General features: G+C 48.5%; 1 protein-coding gene across 1 annotated transcript in view; it reads left to right on the plus strand.

The window, feature by feature from the left end:
* Window positions 1-290: 290 nt before the first annotated feature.
* Window positions 291-25,918, plus strand: part of HNRNPU (heterogeneous nuclear ribonucleoprotein U) — a 35,469-nt gene continuing 9,841 nt past the window's right edge. Inside the window, exons 1-7 of the mRNA XM_078648803.1 lie at window positions 291-1,138; window positions 1,592-1,703; window positions 1,792-1,865; window positions 5,432-5,571; window positions 6,460-6,559; window positions 6,999-7,111; window positions 7,408-7,671. Coding sequence (XP_078504929.1) covers window positions 643-1,138; window positions 1,592-1,703; window positions 1,792-1,865; window positions 5,432-5,571; window positions 6,460-6,559; window positions 6,999-7,111; window positions 7,408-7,671 — 1,299 coding nt within the window. The 5' untranslated portion in view covers window positions 291-642. The remainder of the gene's footprint in view (window positions 1,139-1,591; window positions 1,704-1,791; window positions 1,866-5,431; window positions 5,572-6,459; window positions 6,560-6,998; window positions 7,112-7,407; window positions 7,672-25,918) is intronic.

Consider the following 25,918-nt stretch of genomic DNA (forward strand, 5'->3'; position numbering starts at 1 on the left):
CTCTGATCCCTGGCAGCTAAATACACAACTGTAACCTGATTAGGGAATAGCTGCAGTCATCATTACCCCATACCCTTTGTGTGCTTTTATAAACGATTGACACCCCAGACATGTTACATGAGAGAAACACTTCTTATGGAATATTAATTCGCCATCACTACATTATTTACTATTGAAGCCCCTTCGCATTTCTTTGCCCAGCGCTGCATGCTAGTACCACCCCGCCAGCAGCCTTCCTCAAAGTCCCCTAGAGTAGAGAGAATACGACAGATGGGAGGCGGGGCCAAGACACAGGTCACGTGGTAACGGCGCAGTGACGTGCAACATCGTCCTTTAGGAGTGGTTACCCTTTTCCTTGCGTGCTCGCGATACGGTTCTCCTCTTTATCGCGCGCGGACAGGAAGGGCCGGACGCATTCGGAGTTGTCGCGCTGCTGCAACCACAGGTGGCCCCGATTGTCCGCGTGCACCTTTTCTCGGGGTCTCGCGTTTTTTTTGTGCTTCATCGGCTACCGTTCGTCGCTCTGGTCGCGCCCGGCCCCTCCCGAGTGAGCGCGCTTAGCAGCTTTGTGGCGCCATCTTGGGCTCCCACGCCGCTACCTGAAGAGGTAGAGCAGTCGCGGTGCAGCAGTCCAGCGGTGCAATGAGTTCACCAATTAGCGTAAAGAAGCTGAAGGTGTCCGAGCTTAAAGATGAGCTCAAAAAGCGTAACCTCTCAGACAAAGGCTTGAAGGCTGAACTGATGGAACGCCTGCAAACTGCTCTGGACGAGGAGGAGGCCGGCGGAGGCTCGGGCGAGCCTAAGCCGGAGGCCAAGAGTAGCACTAAACCCGGAGAGGACGACGACGAAGAAGAGGAGGAGGAAGAGGAAGAAGAAGAAGAGGAGGAAGAGGAAGAAGAGATGGAGGAAGAGGAGGATGCGGGGGAACAAGGAGGAGAGGACGCCGCCGCAGCTCAGGCCTCCGGTGAGGACGAGAATGGCGATGACCAGGGCTTTCAGGAGGGCGAGGAAGAGGAGGAAGACGAAGGTATCCCCGTGGGCGAGGACGATGATGAAGAGGGTGAAAACGGTTCGGCCTCCGGGAAGGACGCTAAAAAGGAGACCAAGAAGGCGGCGGGCAGCGAGCAGGCAACCGCGGGTGAGTACGGTGGCATACATGGTGTGCATAAGCCGGTGGTAGGCATGGTGCTGTAGTGGGGGAGGGGACACAGCTGTCAGCGCCTCCATTTGCAGTCGAGCGCCCAGTTCGGCGCTGCAGAAAATGGCTGCCATAGAGGGCGGGGCTCTTTGTATCCGCGCTTTTGTGCACCGCACATGGTCTCCGGAAGGCGTGTTTATGGCGGTGGACATGGCTCTTCTTCATACCGCCAAGTTTAAACTACCATCCTTGACCTGGCAATGCATGCGTTTATTTTAGGGACTCCCTCTGCAGTACCAACGTGTCGAGTTATTGACGCTTATAAGGGATCGTTAACTATGAAGTTCAGTTTTCCCCTCCTTTGTGACATCGCAGTCGAAACTAGTCTGATTTGGCTATATTTTGTGTTACTCTCCACCACCATTCCTCAGTAGTTATCCAACTTTTTTGCAGGCGACTCTAAATCCGACGCGAAGGCGGGCGACAAGAAGAGGGGTGTCAAGAGGCCACGTGAAGATCATGGCCGTGGATATTATGAGTATATCGAGGAAAACAAGTATAGTCGGTATGGATAATAAAAAAACACAAGCGCCTTTCCTTTTGTGCGTTGCACGTTTTATTTTTATTTTAAATCTTGTGTACTTTCACTTAAGGGCCAAATCACCACAGCCACCAGTAGAGGAGGAAGATGAAAAGCTAGACGACACTGCAGTTTCTCTCGATGCATGTAAGTCTGTTTTTGTTTACGAGTAGCCGAATTTATTAGTATTAAGAAAGGAAGTAGCATCACAAAACGAATACACTGGTGCAGATAGCTAGGTTCATGTCTTAACAGTGAGCCGGGGAAGTACTTTGAGGGTCTCTTTCTACACTGCCCTCTGAATAAGGAGCATACTTAGACGGTATCCGCACGAATTAACTTTTTTTTTTATTGGAGTGAAGTAATCTTCGGCCTCACAATCTCCTTATGCTCTCGATCGTTTCTGGAAACCTCAGGAGCCACGAGGTCTATAGTTCTAGTTGTGGCAATATAATACTTGGTTTGATCTTTGGTGTATTCTTTTGTCAGAAAAGGACTTCGAGAAATCTACTCACTTATATTGCGGGTCAGTTTTGACCAGTGGGAGCTAATTTTGGGCCTACTGGTCCATTCTAGCAGGTTGAAGAACCGGGGTTCTGTTCTCTCACGTTAATGTGCACTACATGCCTTTAAATCTTAGGTATCTTGTCAACTTTGCTCTGCATTCAGGTAGAGGTCAAATGTCTGCTTACGTTGCTGAAGAGTTAAGAGGATTTTGTAAAGTGAGCTGACAATAGTGCTGTACAGAGTGTGAAATTGGGCTGTAGGATGACCGGATTTGTTTCTAACATTTAAATGACTTATAAATGAACTGTACAGATATTTAACGACATATTGCAGTAATTTTGAAATCACATTTTTGTAACTGATGAGACTTTATTTGGTGTAAGCTGCATGTTCGTGGGATCTCATCATGCTTTAGTAATATTTATTAAAGTGAGTTTTTAAACCGGCGCTGAGAAGCATTCATGCCTTGATGACTGCTAGTAGCTACCTAAGATGCAAGTCGGGGATCATGCGAATAGATTCTTATATATGGAGCAAATGTTTCTTTACAGGTCATGTAGTTAGGTTGAGTAGATTATTCAAGTCGCTATTTTTTAAAGGTCTGCAAGGTAGTCCCTGCCGGTTCCATTGCACATTGACATTTGTTTGGTCGGAGTAGACTTCGGGTGTCATTGGGACCGCTCGTACCCTAGATGTGTAATAAACTCCATGGAACCTCTTAATCTTGGCCTCACCCTGTGACTAATTGTCTGCTATTGGGTAAACACTTTCTAAATACTAGTATTTGGTAAGATAACAGGGCTGTAATTCAACAAACATTGATTTATCACTGTAATAGAGCACACCCAGTCTCATGATTTCTGAAACAATACATTGGGTGATACTTTCTGTGCCTTTGTCCTGTGAATTGCCTTTGTGAGCTCGGCAGGCCACTGAAAGCTCAAGCCAAGTGCCTGGATCTGGTTTAGCTCGAAATTCTCTTGGAATCTCTGGCCCTGTCCTGAGGCTCTGCCTTCATCCACATTTTAACTTATGGTGCCAAGAACAAGCACTAGTCATGATGTAAAGTGAGAACGGAAGAGATACCAAACTTGTAATGAATTGTATAATGTGGAACCAAAAAACGTTGAATCGGTCCCGCCTTCCCAACTCCATGTATACTAACCTAGTCCTAGACTATCAAGAGTGCTCGCATGATCACTGACTTCCCTCTTGGTTCAATAATGGCGTAATCTCAGGGGAGACATGCATGTTTTTAAATTCATGTTATGAAAACCCATCCCTTAAAATGAACGCCCATCAAAGCAGCGATATAATCTTATGTAATTCTGCATGTGAATGACATTCATTCTTGCATTTTGAGGACTAACCCATTTTAACATGTTGCCTTTAAAGAGGGTTCTTCTAAGAAGAAATGACAGGGTACCTTTTGATTCTTTCATCATCGTGAGCAACGTGTAAATAACTTACCAGTTTTCTGAATGTTATTGTTTGTTCAAGTAAATAGCTGCATGGCGCATCAGTTCAGCAGGGAAACCCATGTAAATGTCGTTTTGAGCATCCCTGGTATTTAGCGCGCTTGCCGGTGGGGTGTAGAAATATATTGAATGAGCATTGTTTGTAGAGTCCTGATTGCTTGCAAATACAGGGCGACGTACCTCTCACGCCGCCTCGCTTTCGAAGCCAAATCTTGTGGCCCAGGGGGTTAAAGTCAAATGCAAGTACCTACTGTTGATTGACCTGTGATATCCGAGCATAATCCACCTGTAGCTGGGTTATCGCGGCCTGTTAGCCGGTCTAAATCATGTCAGAAGCGGACACCAGCTGCACACGGTGTCTATTATAGTGGAAGCATGTCATGCCAGCTTCTTCGATATTGCCTTTCATGCACTTTAGACTCCCTGGATGACGTTTAATGTTGCCGTAACATTTCTTAGTTCAGAGTTGTGCAAGGCCCATTTGATTTACTTGTAGCAAGCGTTATTCATTCACATGTTCATTGCTTGTGGTGTGTATATGCACCTGTACTCTTGGACCTAACATGACAATGGATGGTTGGGTGGGCGTGTTGGATAGGTACTCAGAAGAAAATGTCGGTATCGCCTACTCAAAAAAGTGGCAAATATATTGTAAAGACTCGCGCATAGTGTGTGGGGCCAGGCTTCTGTTTTGAGGACGGTTTCGGAACTGATGTTTTGGGGTTTATGGGAAGTACAATTTGTTTCAACTGGTGCATATGTCATTTTGTAAACTAAACTTTGTTTAACTTCTAGGGCGCCCATCTGTCAGCATTAGATACTGAAAAAGACTAGGTAGCAACCCCATATTGCAGAGTAGAAACCCAAAGCACTTTACAATTTTAATACACTTAAATGCACTTAATTGGGTGGTGCGATCTGGGTCCTTCTTTTGGAAAGCCAATAAGTTAAATATAGGGACCTTTCCTACCTAGTAAATATTGACAGGGCATTGGTCCTGGTCCCGTTTTCAACGCTTAAATAAATCTACAGTAGGTTACTATGCTTGGTCATGAATTCCTGGTTGGCATTTATTAACCGTGACACGAATATCAAATGAGTCTTGCGATTTAAACTGAAGCGTGCATTTATCTACTATATAGTGTTGGTTCCAACTGTAACGTTGTTGCACCCAGGAGCACGTCTTGGGTGATGTAATGTAGTTTGTTGCGCGTGGGACCGCACTAAAAGTGCATTTTCATAACACGATATGATGGTAAGCTTGGATACATTGCAGTGACTTCCCAACCTTTTTCAGACCTTGCTTTGTATATTCCATTGACATCCACATTGCATTGTGTGCCATTAATTGCATTGAGGCGTTTTCCAAAATGCCAATACGCTCAGTTTAAAATTACTTGATCAAATGCACTTGAGATTTAATGTACTGACTTTGCCGATTTGCATTGCAAGTTTTACATCGCTTGCAATAATGTCACAAAAGCAACGTTGCAATGAATACCAAACGAACATTGTGCTAACTTACTTTATTCCATAGTTGGCGTAACATCAGATTGTTCCAGTCCTTGTTGACTGCTTGCTGTAATATGCATAATCTGTGCAGTAGTCTACTAGGACATATGCTTGTTACATGTGAACTTTTCAAATACTGATGCTTTCTGTAAACTATAATCCAGGCATCTGAATGGTTTAAGACCAAATAATCTGTCATGTTTATTGTCTTGACAGATAACAGTGATCTTCACTTCAAAATCTCAAGAGATCGCTTAAGTGCTTCTTCTCTGACCATGGAAAGCTTTGCCTTCCTTTGGGCTGGAGGGAGGGCTTCCTATGGAGTTTCTAAAGGCAAAGTCTGCTTTGAGATGAAGGTTAGTTTGATTTATTTATTGGGTGGAATGATATTTAACTCGGAGCTCTACGCAGCGACTGAGTTAGTGATCTGTGGAGTCTGCTGCATTAATGTAGAAGCACTTTTTCATGCCTTTTGGAGCAGTGCACAACACATAGTGGAGCAATTACAACGGGTTTGTTTTGTCCAACTTTTTGTACCTGGGATATTACGCGATCACTCGGTGCCGCTATTGCACTGTTACCATACTTGTCATTTAAGGTATGTAAAATTGCCTAGTGTTTTGGGAACAATTATGGTATAAGGACCCGACAAATATAAAAATACACCTTGTAGTTCTGCTACTACTTTGAAGTTGGCCTCTTATTACCGCCTTTCTGAGGACATGCGTGCTTTTTCGCCTGTATTCATTTTCGGACTTATACATGGTAAGTATTTGCGTGGTAAGGAAGTGAAGTAGCAATGTTTGAACTGGCAAAGAGTGGCCTGTACTTGTCATTATTTGTCTTATTGCTCACTCATGCCAGAGGATTTGACTTTGTGGCGTAGGGTAGATATACAGTTTGCAATCATACACGTTTTCTGCATATCCTTTAATGCCCCTACGTGCTTGCTCCACTGATGAGCTGTTTTACCTTTGCTTTGAAGAGTTTTGGAGCTGCCATCATTCGCATTTTGCCATTGCCGCGAGTAACCAGCAGCTGGATTGCGGGCAATTATATTATAATTTTGGGACCTAAGCACGTTTTTATCAGTTTCGGGGGTGATACTGATCAGGATGGTGATCTCGTCCGTCCTGTTAAGGGGCTGATTGGGCCATTTTGACAACTTATGGCATGGTGTGAAGTGTTGAATTTAATCCAGATTCTGCACTTAAAGCAAGCTTTACTTATATTTTTTTGACCAGGTGACTGAGAAGATCCCAGTTAAACACTTGTATACTAAAGATATAGATATACACGAAGTGCGTGTTGGCTGGTCTTTAAACAAATGTGGAATGCTTCTAGGTAAGTTATTTGTGACTTATTTCTGTGTGTTTCTATGTAGTGATCATATGTCGCTCAATGGCCATCGCAGACTTATAGCTATTGCTTTATTATAGACCCGTGTTCTGTAAGCTATAGTGTGTGGGGGTTGGGGGGTGGGTGGGCAGGGCATCATTACTTCTGGCTGTAGGTTGCAATCTGCCTTAACACGGATGGCCTGAATGATGGCCAACTTTTGTACTTGGGATTGGCATTTCTTACTCAGATTTGTTCCTTCCATTAAAAGACCATTGGTTCTCTTTAATAGGGAGATAATCAAGGGCCTAAACCTTTTTAGGTACTTGAGTTCTCCCATCTAACCTTTTTCGGTCGGGGTACCTCGTGAGCAAGCATTTGTTAATAATTGACACCTGTAAAGTTAGTTGAGTTACCAATATCGTGACTTTTTATTGTGTGGCAGGTGAAGAAGAATATTCTTATGGTTACTCAATGAAAGGCCTAAAGACTATAAACTGCACCACTGAGGACTATGGCGAGAAGTATGATGAAAATGACGTGATCGGATGCTTTGTTGTAAGTTAATGTGAACGATTGTCTATTTCAAATTAGCTTGCGACTTTTTGACTTTTGGTTTGTTAGGTCGCTTTTATTATTCGAATCACCGATGTGGAGGCTCAGCATCCACGAAGGTGGACGAGAATGACCCCCTTTACGTTTTAGTTGACATTATATAGCACAATTTTGTTATACTCGCCACCCTAGTAGATCGGAATCGGCTGTTTTGCTTCCAAATTGATACTGACAAGTACATATTTGCAGTTGTCTCCTTGAATGCATAACCTAAGCATGTATAAATAACTGTTTTACAGAATTTTGATGGAGATGACGGAATTGAGCTTTCCTACACCAGAAATGGTAAGGACCTGGGTGTGGCGTTCAAAATTGACGCCGATGTCATTCAAGAGCCACTTTTCCCTCATGTCCTTTGCCATAACTGTGCAATTGAGTTCAACTTTGGACAGAAGGCAGAACCATACTTCCCCATTCTTGAAGGATACACATTCATCCAGAATGTTCCATTGGAAGAGCGCACCCGCGGGCCCATTGGACCAGATAGTAAGAAAGACTGTGAGGTAAGAATTGTTTTTAATTGCCACATCTTACTTCATACTAATATTCTTGTCACTGGATGGCACAGATGAGCTGAAATAGAAATCAACATTGATTAGTGGTCTTTTGTGTCCTAGTTTCCCAGTATTTTTGCATGGTTCTCGTTATGCAGCAGTGCAGGTATTTCTGTGCTGATAGTTGTGAAGTGGTGTTTGCTTTTTATAGGCATTTCGCTCTGATATTTGCTACCCTAGAGAATTTAATGGTGTCATTGGTCTGTGCTGGGAATTGACGTAAGAAACTAGAGCTCTGCTGTCTTCAAGCATCAGTTTTTTATAATAACTTTATTTGCAAAAAAGAAAAAAGGTGGTCATTACACAGCTAGATTCAGTCATTAGTGTTGCATTCGCAGACTTCTATACATGTATACTTTCCCATACATCATCATATATAAGGTGGTAGTGGTACATGGATCATTACGGCGTTAGGGGATCTCAGAGGGTTCACACAAGTTCCCACGGTATTTGTTAGTTTGACCACATTGTCCCCCACTTCCTAGGACACCCCCGGGCCACACAGACTGTCTTCTCTTGCAACATGCAGCAGTCCATGTCGTTCTTCCATGCACTTACCTTTGGAGACGCAGCTGCTCCCCATAGACATGCTATGGGGATTACCTGTCCGGGTGTCACCCATATTCTACCGTTTGCGGGCAAGTCAGGGGGCTCCCAAATGTTCAAGATACACCTTCACTTCGGGTCGCAATACAAGCCCCCCATCTCCGACAGTACGCATACAGTTGTGTTCCTGCTTCCAATAGTGTTGTATCACGGGGCATTCCCATAATATGTGAAGGAACGTCCCCACTTCCCCACACAGAGCCCATCCTCGCTTCTGCCCATTAGAACCAGCCGTGTGCCCGAGTCCGGTGCAATATTTTAAATTGTATCAGCCTAGTTTTGCTGATATCGCTACTTTCTTAAGGGAGGAAAGTGCGTGCCTCCCTCCATTCCTCATCGCCAATCTCCAGACCGCCAGTCTCCCACTTTCTCCTGAGTGTGGTCAGGGGTGTGGTGTATGAGTATTTATATGAGGGAGATGGCCCTCTCCGGCAGATGGCCATCTAGCAGTCAGTGCTCTAGAGGGGAGGCCTCCAAGAGTCTTTCCAAATGAAATGTTTGACTGGAGTGAGTGTCTGATCTGTATATTGCGAAAGTACTCTGTGTGCGCCAAGTCGTACGTTTGCTGTAGTGAAGCAAATGTCACGATTCCCTTGGGTCTCCATAGGTCTTTTATATGGGAGATCCCTATCCAATCCCACTTGGGTAACCCCTTTGTATGTCCCAATGTGCCCAATTTTTGGGAAACCCAGAGCGGGGTAGCCAACATCAAGTCTGTTTGCCCACCCCAGTGTGCGGCTGACAAAATGCCATAATTGGACAGAGTGCCTTGTCAGTCCTGTGAGGGGATATTTGTTATGTGTGGAGTAGAGCGGAGCCTCAATTCCCTCCCGGGAGAAGCCTGTCCATCCCATAACCGCGATCGTCTCCACCACTGTACATGCCCTGATTAATGGCCGAGAGGTGTGCTGCCCAGTACTTTCGGATGTCTGCATCCTCCTTATTGCCATACTCATTGGCTAGCTGTCTGAGCCTGTGGGTATTTACGGGGCAATCTAGCCAACTCCAACCGCCCACCTCCCCAAACTCCCAGGGCTTGAGTGTTGTAGCTGAATCTCTGCATTCTTCTGCTGCCTGTCTTCTCTCCTGCCCTCCCCCAAATCACAAATGGAACACGCATACCGGAACGTGAATGCTGGTCCACATGTTTACTCGTCCATGTTGTATTTGAGACACAATTTTGATGCATCTTTTCCAGTTGGTGTTGGTGTTTCGCTCCCTTTTCCCCCACCACCCTAAATGGCTTCACCCCCATGCCCCAACCAGTTACTGGCTTCCCTGGTTAGCATCATTTTAAGCTGCATATACCCAGACACTCCCTCATCCCATCCCGTTCCATATCTGGGTGAGCTTGCATTTTCAGCCTGAAGGCTTTATCATAATCCATCCTCGACCACCCCCTCCCCGCCTCATGTATTTTTTTTTTTTTTTACTCTTACAGCCATATGCCTGGCGCAGGGGAGAAACTTATCCCCAATGATGCAAGTCATAATCCTGAAAGCATCCACCTATTTGTCACATTTCTCTTACCCCGTTCCTTTCCCATTTATCACCGAATTGTCGCATGTGTGATAAGGTTCAAGCCTTCCACTTGTATCTCCAAAATTGAAAATATGTCCCAAGAATTATTTGCACTAGATGTTTTCATTTTGTGCCAGTGGTATCTGGATGACCAAGCCTGTGGCTCGGTAACCATGTTTGGCTGCCCCAGTGTGCCTCTATGTGTTTTTTTTTAAACTTTAAAAAAATGTTTTATTGTCATTAACACAGGTCATGACGAGCATGTATGTATGCAAGGAAGAGAAAAAACAAAATAGATACCCCCCCCCCCCCCCCGCTCCCCCCCATGAAAGATAAACAGATGTCTCCAAGTTATTCAATGCAAGCATCCTGGCTCTCCAATTAAAGCATGTTGGAGCTTCCAGACTAATCCATTGAGATGTAATACATAGCCGAATCTTTCTTTTTAAAGAGCACAATGGTTGTCTGCTTCCACGATTCTGCCCCTCTGGGCGTCCCTAAAAACAGAAAATTCTAGTGGAATAGCATCCGGACCATTGGCTTTCTTGTTAGCCATACATTTTATGGCCAATTCAACCTCTTCCCATACAATTGGGGCTGAGAGAACTTCATTCTGGTCTATTGTAACTTTGGAGGTTTCTATACCCTGCAAGAATCCTTTGACCAGAGACTCCCTAGATGTCATAGCCCTCTTCCTTAAAGAGCAGCGTATAAAACTTTCCAAAAACATCCATAACCCCCTCCTGAGTGTCCTGAACCTGGCCATGCTGATCCAAAACACTAGTACATCGCACAATATTGAGTATATTTGCAAACAAGTCCTTCCCAAAAAATCCAATAGCTTGGATTTGACCATAGCCACCGTCCTCGATATTCTGCGTCTGCTCAATCTCTGCGACCCGTAACTGCTCTACATGGCCCATAATCTGTTCCTGAATGGTCTTCCACCGATAGGCTGCGAAGCTCTTTGTCTCTCCCCGCGGCTTTAAAGGTATCCCACAGTGTACTATCTGACGCAGTCTTTAGATTAAAAAATTCCACTATCCATTTGGTCATGATCCCGCGAAGACTGATCCAAATTTTTTTCTTTTGAAAGTCTAGGGGCTCCAACCAACCTCTCCCACGGATACTCCACAATCACCGTGTTATGATAAAGGCTGATCAGACATAAAAAAAAAGAATCCAGCCGCACCATTTTATTGTGAGGGGCGGAGTAATACGCTTTTTTTTGTGCCTATGCCAGACATCGAGTCTGTGCTCAGACTAAAGTCTGAAGGGCCTGAAAGACCCTTATTTATTCAAAGTTTTATATAGCGCGAACAAGATCTTTACAGATATCCGAGCGCTTCACAGAGACAGGGGTAGGTGCAACAGGACTGAACAGAACTAATAGGAAACAGTATAATAGTCACTAACATAATAGGAAAACAGTAGTGTACAGAGAACATACCAATATACAACCAGGTAACAAGTAGTATAAGACGGCGCAAAATCATTGATGACGCTACAACAGAGTTCAGGTAAACTTTGGATGTAGGGATGGCTTATACCAAATTCTAAGGGGGCATCGTGAGGGTGATTCAACAAACTAAAGTGTATCATATAGTGGTCGGTAGTAGGAGAGTAGCATAATAGTGTCACAATCAAATAAGAATATAGTACCAATAGGCAATCAGGAGATCAAAAGTTCAAAAATACACAGCGATGCAGAGACTCTGATCCATCACCTATAAAGTTCAGGTGAACTTGGCCATGAGGATGGTTTTCACCTCTTTCTTAAAGAATGCAGTGGAGGAGATAAGCCTGGTTTCAGGAGGGAGTGCATTCCAGATCCTGGGTGCCATTCCTGAAAAGGAGCGCTTGTATGTTTTTTTCCTTCCGGAATCTACGAGGTTTCAGGAGTAGGTTTTTTGTACTTCTATTGGATCTCGAGCCACCTGATGATATAGACAACTTTTGAGTGAGGTAGTTGGGTGCCTTGTGGTGCACGGCCGAATGTGTCATAACGGCAATTTTCAGCTGTATTCTGGCTTCAAAAGGTAGCCATTTTAGAGATTTTAAGTCTGGGGATATATGCAAATGTTTTCTTGAGCCAGTGATGAGTCTCGCGGCAGCGTTCAGGGAGGCTCTTAGGGGTGCTGTTGTGGCTAACTGGAGTCCGCTGAGGGCCACAATTCCATAGTCTATGCGAGGGATGACTAACGCTTGTACAGCCGTTTGGAAGTCCTTGGCTGGGAGGAAGGGTTTGTTTCCTCAGTGTGTTGATTTGGAAATTAGCTCGTTTTGTTGCTTTGCTAACGTGCTGTTGCATGTTGAGCTTGGCGTCGAGTGTGATGCCTAGGGATTTCGCAGAGTCCACGATGGTAGGTTGGACATTGAGTGCTGCTAGGTTATTGAGCCAGGTTTGGGTGGTGGTAATTTTCGCCGGAGGTGAGATGAGTAGAAACTCAGTTTTCAGAGCATTTAGTTTGAGGTGATTAACGGCCAACCAGGATTGAGTGTTACTAAGTGTAAATCTTGTCTGACCCTGATTATTTTCAACTTTGATAGACAAAGCAAAAAAGCTCGGCCCCTTTCGCTTGTAATGCTGCTATCAGCTGGGGGAACTGCCACCTCTGCTCCACTGTTGCCTGACAGAAGTCTGGTCTGACAAACTCACAATCTTTCCCTACTCTCTTCCCATCTGGACTTGCAAACTCCCTAGCTAGAAAGTTATTTAGGCAGATCAATATAGCCCGGGGCTTATCCATGACTGAACCAGACTTCTGCTTGAAAGGGAAGCGTGTGCTTGTTGGACCTCCGACTGCCAATCCCACTGTTTAGTCCGTAAATGCTTCAGAGAAAGTTCCACAACAAACTAACATCAGACCCCCTCACTGCCTTCCGGAATTCCTAGGATTCTTAAATTGTTCCTCCTGGCTCTGTTTACCAGGTCCGTTAACTTCCAGATCATGTAATCCCTTTGTGTCTTGACCATGTCTGTAAGACCCTTCTGTATTGCCAGGTCTTCCTCCAAGGCGGAAATCCTTTCCTCGGCCTCCACAATTCTAGAGGCTAGATCAGAGCATGTTTTGGCCACTCTCTTGATGGAGTTCTGCATCTTGCGACACGCCCCCTCTGTCCGAGAACTCTCCTGATGAGTCTCTGCCTGATGGGCCATGATGGTCTGGTATATGGTTGACCGTGTTATTTCTACAGGTGGTCCCTGAGCAGCATCAAAAGCTTTAGAGACATCGGCGGTAGAACCAGGCTGGGTAGTGAACGACTAATCCCAGTTAGTCTAGAAACCTTATTTGATACAAGCCCCCCTTAATCAATTGGTTTAGGTCTTATAGATTTTCGAACAGTTCCCTTGTTCTTCCCCGAACTGACAATCGGTTAGATCGCTATCATCCGTCCATTCTTTATCGTGATCTTCATCGTCTAAGGACCCTGTATGATCCGACCTAGCATAGAATTTATCTCCCCTTCAGTCTCTTTACTCGATCCACTGCAGTCAGTAAGGACATTGGTATAGCAAGCGCAGAAGATCAAGAATTTAGCTTACAGGTCCTTGCAAAGTGCTTCCAGGTTCTGTTAACTTAACTGGTCCCCCATGGGCACTGCAGAAAAATGGTCAACTGCATCTCCCATAATTCCATAGATCGCTATCTGGCCGATACACCGCCCCCAGCCTGCTCAGTATGAGGGGACCCATTCCGCTCCGGAGTCGGAACAGAGAAACTTTTCCTTGGGAACCTCCACGCTATCATGTTGAGCTTGTTATGACTTGCCGCTTTCCCAGCAGCCCGCCTGCTGCCGCTTACCGGGACCCCCGCTCACCGAAGTTCCCCGCTTGTAGATTGAGGGGAGCATCTGCTTTGTTTTGCCGGCTCTGGCTGCCTGAATGTAACCCAAAGCTCCTGTGACCACCGGAGTCTGCTCCTCGGGCAGCCTCCTGAGGGCTTTCCCTGGGCTCGCCATCTGTGCCGTAACAGTGCAGGTCTTCAGAATCTTCGGCTGCGCCTTCAGGGCCAATACGCCATATACACATGCCAGGATGTCCGAGGGAGACCAAGCCAAGCTGGGAACAATGCAGGCAGACGTATTGTAATTGGTTCTCCCTGTAGCGGAGTCAATCGCCGAAACATAACCTTGGATAATGTCACCTAAACTTTACGCTGCCTTCTGCGCTTTCCTTCATAGCGGTCACATGCATGAGTGGAATTAGCCCGGAGAGCTCACAGCGCCAGCTCACACAGCCGAGTGACCGGCAGCCGTCTTGCCACCTCTTTGCATGCTTCTGGTGAGATAACCGACACCCCTGATACCAAAAGCCCCTAGCATGGCCCACACTCCAATGCTCTGCATTAAAACGCCTGCTCAGCGTCCAATAGTATCGTACCTATTCTAGTATTAGATTTTTCTGCCCTTTCAAATGCTGCGATTGCTGTGTTCATATGGCACAAAGCCTTGCTGTTGAGACGAGCGATGGAAGGAGAAGGGTGGGGTCCAGATTTTGGTGAATACCTTGGTGTCAGCACTAATCTGAGAAATTGGTCGTAATGAGCCCATATCCTTTGGCAGCTTTCCTTTCTTGAGATAGACAGCAATATTTGTTATACTCCAAGATGCAGGGACCCACTGAATATTTAATCACCCTGAATAGTTCTGGACTTATCTCCTTGAACACCTTTATAGAACTCTGGTGGTATGGTATCATCGCCTGCTGCTTTGCCCGAAGGCAAGGCGGTAAGGGTGGCCTCCAATCCATCCATATTAAGAGCTGTTTGGAGCACAGATACCTGGCCCTCATGATGCAGGTTGCACAGAATAGCCTACAGCTCCGGATATATTACATCAAACCAGACTAAAATGCTCCATAATGGCCTGATGGTGAGAGTAAGTAAACCTTATTGATGCTTTTGATAGATTCAGTAGTGGCTTTTGCCTGGTCAGAAATTTGATTGCCCGGAACTCTCCCTGCCCTAGCCTCATTGTAACGCTTTTTTTAGTTCATTTTTTTAAATAGCTATCTTATCTTTGCCCTAGCAGAGATCTTTATCTAATTAGCTTAAGATATAAGGCTTGTTCATCCTGTCCTCCCTAGAGTATCCCCATAGCATGCAATGTTTTAAACTGAGAAATAGCCTGCATATTATCATATTGTAATGCAACCCTGCTTTGTTTTAAGGTAAATTGGAGCTTAATGCCCAAATGTATGCTTTTGTTGTATCCCACACGATCAGTGTTGCAGCCATACCAGCATTTGCATCAAAGTCCCTCCTTAAGCCTGACCCGGTTGCTCCACATGCCTCTTTTTGCAGCCGGGATGGTCCATTGTTTTTTTTTCTTTGCCACGTCTGTTTTTATTTAAGTCACTCGTTACATTAAAATGTCACTCATAGAAATTTGATGGCAGATACACAACTTTCGTAAGTACATTAGCACATGACACATTATGGTACAAGTATACCAGCTTTGAACTGAATAATACATAAGATGTTCGTCTGAAATAGTCTGAACCAAAGCTTGCCTGCGTGAAGACTCCTAGGCCATCCAAAGAGCCGGAGGGCTGGCCACTCAATGGTCTGTGCAGTTCAGGGCTGACCTTTATTCTTTAGCTTGCAAACGGATGATATATGATTATTTATCTCACAAAGACTTCCAACTCCCTTTCTTCCCCCCACTACTTCCCCAGCCCCGACCCTCTGCCCACCTTTGCTTGCGCTCCTCGACAATGTCTACACTGGTGTGTATCTTTATGTCCCAGAGGAGCAGGAGTTGAACATATCTGACTATCCCGGCAGGAGAGCGGCTTGTGGCATCCACGTGTGATTTCCACCCCCCAATCACCTGTGCCTCCCTCCCTGTCTGTTTGTTGTAATGTACCAAGCATTCGCTCCCAGTGTGCCGCTATGGGTTCCTTCCTGAGCCCCATAGTTTCCCCTCTGCGTATGGCGGTCCACTCTGCTCTGGCCCACGCCTGAAACGAATAGTTTTCTTACCTGTCGGTGTAGTTTTGCAGCTTGAAGATCTCTCTGGATTCACTATGCTGTGCATTATTCCGCGGTCTTGTGGTTGGGTCCGGATTCGTAGTCTTTTCTTTTTTTGTAGCCCAGGTGGGCGTCGGCGTCACACCCCCTTGGGTGTATTTCCGGTGACGTCGGCATGCTTCCTGCGGAAGCTCCCACTCTTGGGTGCCATCTTCGGGTTCTTTTTTTCCGTGTTTCTTTAGTTTCCGAAGTAATGGCAATGTTCTATTAGGTGATATTTTACCACTTTGTTAACCACCTCTTCTCTCTCCAGCCTCATCTTTCTGGCGGAGGTGGGTGGGTTCGCTAGTGAATCCAGAAAGATCTTCAAGCTGCAAAACTACACCGACAGGTAAGAAAACTATTCGTTTTGCAGCATGAATCTTTCTGGATTCACTATGCTGTGCATAGATTTTGTAGCGGTTTCTCATTTCTGTGGCGGCTGGGTGGAAGATGAGCGTTGGGTGTTAAATATGTGCTGTAGCACCTTCTGTCCAACTTGAGCTTCCTTGTTCATTTGTATATCCACACAGTAGTGCTTCGTGAACGTGTGCACCGAAGCCCATGTTGCCGCCAGGCATATGTCCTCTATGGGTGTGTTAGCCAGGAAGGCTATTGTAGCGCCCTTCTTCCTAGTGGAGTGGGCACGTGTCCCCTCTGCCAGCTCTTGTCCTGCCCGCTTGTGGCAGAGTTGAATTGTCTGTGCGATCCATCGTGCAATGGTCTTTTTGGTTACTGCTTTTCCCATGAAGCTGTTTGCGAATGACACAAAGAACTGTTTTGTTTTCCTGTGTCCCTTTGTCCTTTCCATGTAGTGCATGACTGCCCTTCTGGCGTCCAGGGTGTGCAGAGCTCGCTCTGCGCTAGTTGTTGGTTTTTGGAAAAAACTCGGTATCTGTATAGACTGGTTCATGTGAAATTTGGATACCACCTTCGGCATGAAGTGTGGGTCAGTACTCATCACAACCCTATCATTGTGTATTTGTATATAGGGTTCTTGTAGCGTCAGCGATGAAGCTCGCTTACTCTGCGTGAGGACGTTATTGCAACCAGGAAGGCTGTTTTCATAGTTAGCATCTTTAGGGAGGCCTTGTGAAGTGATTCAAAGGGCTCTTTCATGAGTTCCGTTAGGACTGTGTTCAAGTTCCATGCAGGTGGCGGCACCCGCTTGGGTGGTGTGATCCTTTTCGCTCCTTCTAGGAATCGCTTCACCACCTGTGATGTGAAGAAACTCCTGCACGTTTCTCCCCTTGTCTAGGCGACTATCGCTGCCAAGTGAACTCTTAAAGAGGATGAGTTTAAGTTCTTCTCCAGCAAGTGCGTCAGGTACCTTGGCACTGTGGAGTCCCTCTTCATTTTATTGTGAAGTCTTTCTTGTCTGCACCATATTGTGAATCTTTTCCATTTCGCAACGTAGCACTTCCGAGTGCTGGGCCTTCGTGCCTCCCGAAGGACCCTCGGGGTGCTTTCTGGCAGTCTCAAATGTGCGAACTCTATGTCCTCAGGAGCCACGCTACTAGGCTCATGCTCTCTGGCTCTGGATGTAGTACCTCCCCGTTCTGCATGGGGAGTAGGTCTTTCCTCCTGCTGAATCTGTGGGGTGCACCCTGTCATCTCCATGATCTGCGAGTACCATGTCTGCCTCGCCCACTGTGGCGCGACCAGTATCAGTGTCATGTTGCTCGCTCTGCACTTGCTCAGCACTCTGCATCAGTGGTATCGGGGGGAAAGGCGTAAGCAAATGTCCTTGACCAATCTATCCATAGGGCATTCCCCAGTGACCCCTCCTCGGGCTGCCTGGATGCGAAGTTTTGGCATTTTGCATTCTGGCGTGTGTCAAACGGGTCCACCGATGGTGTCCCCCATCTGTCTCAGGTACCTAGTCTCCTGAGCATTGAGCTCCCACTCGTGGGATGCCGATGTCTGCCTGCTGAGCCAATCTGCTTGTATGTTGTCCTTCCCTGGTAGGTGTATGGCTAGCAGGTCTATCTTGAGAGGGATGGCCCATCTCCATATCTCCTGCGCCAGCGTTGAAAGCGGGGCTGACTGTGTGCCCCCCTGCTTGTTGATGTAGAACATCGCAGTGGTGTTGTCTGTTTGTATCAACACCTTGTGTTTGTACAGTCTTGTTTCAAAGGCTTTCAGTGCAAGGAAGATTGTCTTCAGTTCTAGGTAATTGATGTGCTTTGCCGCATCTGTTGGCGTCCACAGTCCCCTAACCTTGAGCTCCTCCATGTGAGCGCCCCATCCCTTCAGGGATGCGTCTGTGGTGATGGTCACTGTTGGCGTTGGAGGCTTTCCCCTTGTTTGTTCTCCATGGTCCACCATGCCATCTCCTTCTGCACTGCATGCGTTACAACCACTAGATCCTCCCAACCGCCTGTAGCTTGTGACCATTGCTCCTGTAGCCATTCTTGAATGGGTCTCATGTGGAGTCGTACATTTGGTACCAGGTGGATGCATGATGCCATCATGCCCATGATCTTGCTCGCAGTCCTCACTGTCCGAGTTTGTCCCTTCCGGTAGAGGAGAGTTTCCTTCGCCAGCGCCCTCGCCCTCTTCTCGCTGGGGAACACCTTGCCCTGTAAGGTGTTGATCTGTGCTCCCAGGAAGATCTTGACTTGTTCCGGCTCCATTGATGATTTCTTCCAATGGATGGAGAACCCCAGGCTTATGAGCGTGCTCGTCACTATGTGCGTGCTGCTTGCATTTCTGGTATGAGTTTGCTTTCACCAGCCAGTCGTCCAGGTAAGGTTATACGTGTATTCCCTGCCTTCGTAGGTGCGCTGCGAGACACTTTGTGAAAACTCTTGGTGCTGATTTTAGCCCGAAGGCCAGTGTCGTGAACTGGTAGTGGCTTTCTCCAATGGTGAACCTGAGCATGTGTTTGTGCTTTCTGTTCATTGGGATGTGCTGGTAGGCGTCCTTGAGGTCTATTGTGACCATGAAGTCCCTGGTCTGCAATTGTGGGAGCACCTCTTGCAGGGAGGTCATTTTGAATTTTTGCGTTCTTATGAATTCGTTCAGGAACCGTAAGTCCAGAATGGGTCTCATTGTCTAGTCTACCTTTGGTACCAGGAAGTACGTTGAGTATATTCCTGTGTTTCTTTCCTTGAAGGGTACCCGTCTTATGGCCTGCTGCCGCAGGAGTTCCTTTGCCTCCTCCTGAAGACACTGCAGCTGCTTGCTTGTGTTTTTCTTTTTGGTTTTCTGCTTGTTGGGCTCCCCTCCAACTCTATGCAGTATCCGAATTGGATAATGTTGAGGATCCATTTGTCTGATGTGATTTCTCTCCACTCTCGGAGGTAAAATCTTAATCTTCCTCCCACCGGTGTCATGTGGTTGTTAGTGTCTAGTTTGTCTTGACCCCTCTGTACGTGCTGCCCCCTAGGATCTTTTTTGTGGGCGGGCACGCAGTTTTTTGAAGTCACTTAGAGGCGGGCTCCTGTCCCCCTCTTCTGTCCATTTCCTCTCCCACGAAAGGACTGGCCTCTTTTTTGTTGGTACTGCCAGGACTGCTTCTGCTGCCCCTGTTGAGCCTGCGAGTCTGCCTGGTGCGCTTGTTGGAAAGCCTGGTGTGATGTACCTGGCTGGTTTCCACCTCTCCCGCCGGGCCTCCGTGACGGGGTGCCCCTTTTGTTGCCTCTGAACTGCAATGCTCCCATGGATCTTGCTGTTTCGTTATCTTTCTTTAGTTGGCTGAGCTTTTCATCAACTGTTCCGAAAAGCGTGTCGCCGTTGAACGGTGTGTTCAGGATGCTGTGTTGCACCTCCGGTTTGAAACCTGAGATCCTGAGCCAGGCGTGTCTCCTTTCCGTGACACCCATCATCATGAGCCTGCTGGCGGTGTCTGCCCCATCTAGGGCCGTCTTAAGGCAAGAATTTGCCGCGGCCTTCTGCTTGGCATCCTGGGGCAGGTCCTTCACCAACTGCCCCAGCTCCTCCATGATCTGGTACATGTGCCTGTTTATCAGGGCGTTGGAATTAGCCATGCGCCAGTGGGTCACGGCATTCCGTTCGATACTTCTGCCCACCAGATCCATCCTCTTGCTCTCCTTATCCGGTGGTGGACCCGAGGTAGTCGGTATGTTAGCCCTCTTCCTTGCTGTGGCCGTGATAATGGAGTCTGCGGAGACCGTGCCCTGAATGTAGGCTGGGTCCTTTGAGGAATGTTTGTACTTTTTCTCTGTTCTGGGAGTTACTGCCTTGCATGTTGCGGGTTCCCTGAATGCTTCCTTCCCCTGGGCCAAGACGCTGTTGAGCATTGGAAGGTACTGGCTCCTTGTTTGTGTTGGGAGCAATGTCTCTAGAAGTAAGTCTGCTTTCTGCTTCTCTTCGTCGAGTTTGAGCTTGAATGCTGCTGCGGCAGATTTTATCACCGAGTTGTAGGCCCCGATGTCGTCCGGCGGCGAGGGGTATGTGTCGACCGCCTCCTCCGGGCTGTCGGTGTCGACATCTATGTAATCTACCTCCTGTAGGTCAGAGGGTGCCGACTCTGCATCAGTCCTGCTGTCCTCTTCCTCCCCATAGTTGTAACTATCGTAGGGATTCTCGTACCCTTCTTGGTCGTTGACCACCTCGACGTCCTGGTCTTGTTCCTCGGCGACCTCGTCGATCTCGTCTTCCTCCTCGACTACCTCCACCACCGGTGGCTTGGTCTTGTGAGGGATCGTGAAGGCTTTCATCTTAGCGTCAATCTTTCTTCCGCTGCATGATGTTCTACATTTCGGCCTCGAGGCGCCTTCTCTTCTTCTCCATCTCGGCCGCGTTTTCCGCGTCGGATGGATCAGCCGTTCTTTTCGGTGCTGAGCTTTTCGGTGTCGAAGTCTTCGCCGTCGAACCGGGTTTTGGCTCTCTGGTCGCCGTCGTTAGTTTAGGGTCTTTCTCCCTCGGCGTCGATCGATCCTTTTCGGGGACGATTTTTGACGTTTTCTGCTGATCAGCAGCTCTCGGCGCCGGGAACTCCTTCTCGGAAGATCCGCTGGGCCTGTGAGTAGTCGCGGACGCCGCCTTCTTTGGCGTCGGCGCTTTCGGGGTCTTGCCCTCGATTTTTCGAGACTCCGAGTCTCTCGGGTTATTAGGGGCCGAAGAGTCTCCTACCTTATCAGAAGTCTTCGTGCAATCGGTCTCTACGACCGTGTAGCTGTCGTCTTCGGCGGCAGCGTTGTCTTCTTCCTCGGAGGACATCCCCAGTTTGTAGAGGGACGGAGTCGGGGCCTTCCCCTGCAGGGTGGCGTGCGCTACCCTCTGTCTCTCCCTCACATGGAGGGTCTTCCGTGAGAAGGCGGAGCAGGCGTTGCAGTCTCCGCTTTCGTGGTCCACCGGTAGGCAAAGGTTGCAAACCGGGTGCTGGTCCTTATGCGCGTACTTGTGGTGGCAGTTACGGCAGAACTTGAACGGCGTGTTGTCAATCATCGAGCGTCCAGGGGCTCCCTGGTCGCGTGTTCGTCGACGGTCGTCGAGGATCTAGATGAAAAACGCCTTCTCCTTGCTGATTGTTCGTCGATTAAGTCCCCTGGAGTCTTCAGATGACTTCTCCTTGTGTTTTCTGTCTTTTTTCTTTTCTTCTTTCTCCAAAAATGTCTGGAGCCCAAACGGGAACGATCCAGACCCGACCGCGGAAAAAAAGAATCTGAAGATGGCGCCCAAGAGTGGGAGCTTCCGCAGGAAGCATGCCGACGTCACCGGAAATACACCCAAGGGGGTGTGACGCCGACGCCCACCTGGGCTACAAAAAAAAAGAAAAGACTACGAATCCGGACCCAACCACAAGACCGCGGAATAATGCACAGCATAGTGAATCCAGAAAGATTCACGCTGCAAAATGAGTAGTTCCATGCCTGTGCACATGGCGGGTCATGCGCCTTCCAACTCCTTGTGAGGAGGCGCTTTGCCACCACCAGCCCCGGATCTAGAAAGCGGGATGTCACCTTATCTTTGGGGGATATCTTGAAGTGGTGTACAATGTACTCTGATCAGTCAAAGGGTATGGTTCGATCAGTAACAGCTCGCAAACTGTTCACCAATAGGTGCCCAGCCCCGGGCAGCTCCAAAACGTGTATGAGCAACAAAGAGCTGAATCTGGCGAAATCGCATCTTTCTGGGGATTCGGCCCAGGCTTTTACGCACCTTTTCCCATTCCTTATCTGTTAGTGACCGCCCCAGGTCCAGCTCCCACTTGCCTCTAAGGGGGTCCAAACTAATTGCCACGTGCTCCTGTAGTGACGCCGCAAACCAGAGATCTGCATCAAGAACCCCCCACCCCGGAGGGAGCCCTTCCTCAGGCACCAACGTCTCATGCCGTGAGCTCCCCTTCCCTATATAAGTCGCCGAGCGTGTGAATGTCTGCCTCCCGCCACTCCACGAGCATGGAGGACGTGAGCACCCCCTCACCTTTAGGCGAGACCTCAAGGGTATGGCAGGCGCGCAAGGTACCGTGCCGCGGGCAAGGTATAAGGCTCTTCGATAGCACTTGTATGCCACCTCCAAGAGGAGCGTGCCCTGGCGTTCGACCTTTGCGATGGGGTGGAAGAGTTTGGTGATACTCTCTAGGTATGGCGACATTGCTGTGGCTGTCATCTCTACCTCTATCTGCCAGCCAACGAGCAACCCATTGTAGCTGCTCGGCTAGATAGTAGTGCTCAAAACAAGGGGCAGCCAAACCCCCAGATCCGTCGGCAAGAACCACTTCGCCAGCGCCAGTCTGCCTAGAGGTACCCCATATGAAGTCTCGCAATAACTTATTGAGCAGAGCAAAAAAAGAAGCCGGAATGAATAACGATAAGCTGGCAAAGTAGTACAGGAGGCGGGGAAGCATGACCATTTTAGCAGGCGCCACTCTACACGTGGTGGTCAGCGGGGTTGTGCTCCAGAAGCGTATCTGCGATCTAATAGCTGCAACCGCCCTCCCAAGATTCCTGTCGAACAAATTGGCCGGGCTACAGTATATTTGTATCCCCAGATATCTGATGGTGTCCTCTTTCCATTGGACTCTTGTACCCATGAGATGGTTTGTACCCTTGAGATGGTATCCCGGGTCTTCGGTTCCTTCCCTTAAAGCATAAAGGCAGGATTTGCCCAGAGACGGCAGCAAATGTGTGCAGTAGCTGTGCCAGCTGCATGGGTAAGCGTCTCTCAAACACCAGCAGGTCCTCCGCATAGAGCAATACCTGATGGGATGCGTCTCCCATCGGGATACCATCGCCAAGGGCCTAGAGTATAGCTACAGCCAGGGGCTTGATCGCTAGTGCGAACAGTAGCGGGGACAGAGGGCACCCCTGCCGGGTGCCTCGGCCCACCAAATGTAAGGGCCCAATCGCACCCTAATCACGGGGTTCCTGTAAAGTAAGCCAACCATGTGTAGGGATCCCACGTCTAGCCCGTATCTCGCTAACACCACGGATAAGTAGCCCCATTCTAGGCAATCAAACGCCTTCTCTAGATCTAGCATGAGGCATCCTGCCCTGGGCCACTCCCGCGCGGCCTCAGCTGCCACCCTAAAGTATCTCCGCGCGGCCTCAGCTGCCACCCTAAAGTATCTCCGGAGGTTCAATGATGTAGATCTTGCTGGGACAAACCCGTTCTGATCTGTGTGGATTAAGTGCGGGACCACCTGCGCCAGTCTTACTGCTAGCACCTAAGCAAGGACCTTATAGTCCACTTTGAGCATCGACTTGTCCAGGTGCACGTCTAATACCATGTTTAAATCCCCGACAAGGGAGCCCAACATAAGGGTGGAGGACCTGGGTCATCTGCTCTTGGAAGGATTGCTGATCTACATTCGGGGCATATAGTGATCCTAGTAATGCCTCCTGAGCATTCAGTTTCCCCCGCACTAGGGAATCCCTATCCTCTCGATCCAACTTTGTTTCTTCACATATAAGTGGGATGCCCGCCCTCACCCAGATCAGGGTTCCGCGCGCATGTGCCGAGAAGATTGTCATAAATGCGCCCCCTCCAACGCCTGCGGAGTTTGTCAACCTCTGTCTGGGTCATGTGGGTCTCTTGCAGAAGGGCAATCCCCACTGCCTGCCTCTGCAGGTAGGAAAAGATGGAGTAGCGTTTCGATGGTGTGCATGCCACGTATGTTCCAAGTCACGGCATTAGTGTGCGTCATGTGGCTGGGTAAGTAATTGCAGCGCAAAACATTGGGGTCACGTCGGGTGGGCCGGAGTCGTGGTTCAAGGAGATTGTATCAGCGTGCTGCTACTTAAACATAGTAACAACCTAGAACAATACAACTAATGGGGCGAGTCCCCGAAAGGGCATACGTCCAAACTTTTGAGTGGAACATTAATGGTAAAGAGCTAGTCCAGTGGCTAGTGGGGTGTGTGTTAGGTCAGCATTTAGTCTGCTCTACGCCCCTGTCTCAAGCCTCCCGTACTCGCAAGAGGTGTCATAGATTGGTCAATCTCGCAGGAGCGGCGTGGGACACAGCGATATAAACAGGCGACCGCGCGTCCTATCCCCCGACTAGCAAGGCATCTTAGTCGCGCACATGAATTACATTTCTTTGACAAAAGCGCAGCTCGCACATGCTTTTGAAATGTGCGAACATATAAGGAGGGCGGGCCTGGTGGAAGGAATAACAGTGTGCGATATACACATGGTTGTAAGTCATGGAGAGCTACAACTCAGCACCGTTGAATCGCATGATCTGGTCAGCCGTCTGGGGCGTCACCACTGGCATACTCTGGTCTTCAAAGATGATCCACTGGTTCCCGGGTCACTGCGGCCGTGAGTCTCCATGCGGCCATGACTGCTCGCTGTCCCAAGGGTCGCCACCGCCTCCAGAGCTTCCTGATGTTCCAGTCTTATCGTCTCCGGGCTGGGTGCAACTGGGCCTGGCCCTGCGTCCCAACAGGCCCCTCTCCGCCTGCACCTTCTCGATCTCCTCTGCTGCCAGCCACCATCCTCCGGGCCTGAGGGTTTTGGGCCTTTCCACTGCCCCGTTTCCTCTAGCCAGGCCCAAATGTCCGATTGGGCATCGAAGAAGCGAGTCGTCTCCTGCGAGACGGGGCGTAAGGCAACTCCAGATCCCACAGTTGATGCTTCACTGCCATGTAGGTGCTCCTCAGTCTCTGAACTGCTGCTTTGGAGTCTGGGAAGAAAATCACCTGACCATTTCCCACAGTGAGGTCGCCTACTTTACTGGTTTCGCGGAGTACCATGTCTCAGTCCTGATTGGTCACTGGGTTTGAAAAAACGGTCGGGTCGAGCTCCTGGCTTGGGCTTCTGCGCTGGCACTCTGCTGCGCCCTCTCAACCACAAACTGCGGCGATAGGACCCCTGGGGCAAGAAGTCACGCAACCAGGTCTCGACGTACTGCTCCGGGTTTCTGCCCTCCTCACCCTCCGGGAGGCCCACCAGGCGGACCTTGTTGCGCCAAGAGCGTCCTTCCTCATCCTCTATGCAGTCTTCCACGCATGAACTTGGTAAATCGTGTCTTGAAGCGCTATGCTGTGGTTTTGCGCCACAGGGTGGATCTCCTGGAGCGTCTGGTTTTGCAAGGCGAACGACTCCGCTAACTTATGGTGATCAGCATGGAGAAGTCTGACATGACTGTCGATCCTTGACTCTAAGGATTCCTTTGTTTGCTCGAGCGTGGTGCCAATCCGTTCCACCGCTGCCAGCACAGTTTCCATTTTGGCCGCAAGAGTTGCCGCTTGGGGCTCCATGCTTCCACTCTGGCGCCCCAGCGAAGGTCCCAAACTGTCAGCCCTCAGCTGCCCATTTTGTGCTTTGTCCCGCAGCCTGCCCATAACTAGTTGCTGCGCCGTTGGCATCCGCAGGCGGTCGTTGATTAGGGCGAGCTTAATCAGCTGCAAGCCACCAGAGCCCAGGCCCCTCCCTTTCTTCCGTGCCAAGAAGGTCTGTTGTGGCGGTCACTTGGCAGCGCTGTCAGCAAAGGGGAACCCCCTCCTGGGTGATCGCCGTCTGTCAGGGAGCCAACCGCGCCGTATTGCCCACAGGCTCTTGGGACTTTGTTAGCCTGCAGCGCACCTACCCTGTACAGCACCAGGGAATGCATCAGTCTTCTACGCCAGGTGCCGCGC

Source organism: Lissotriton helveticus, chromosome 6, assembly GCF_964261635.1.
Source record: "Lissotriton helveticus chromosome 6, aLisHel1.1, whole genome shotgun sequence".
In the NCBI taxonomy this organism is placed as follows: Eukaryota; Metazoa; Chordata; class Amphibia; order Caudata; family Salamandridae; genus Lissotriton; species Lissotriton helveticus.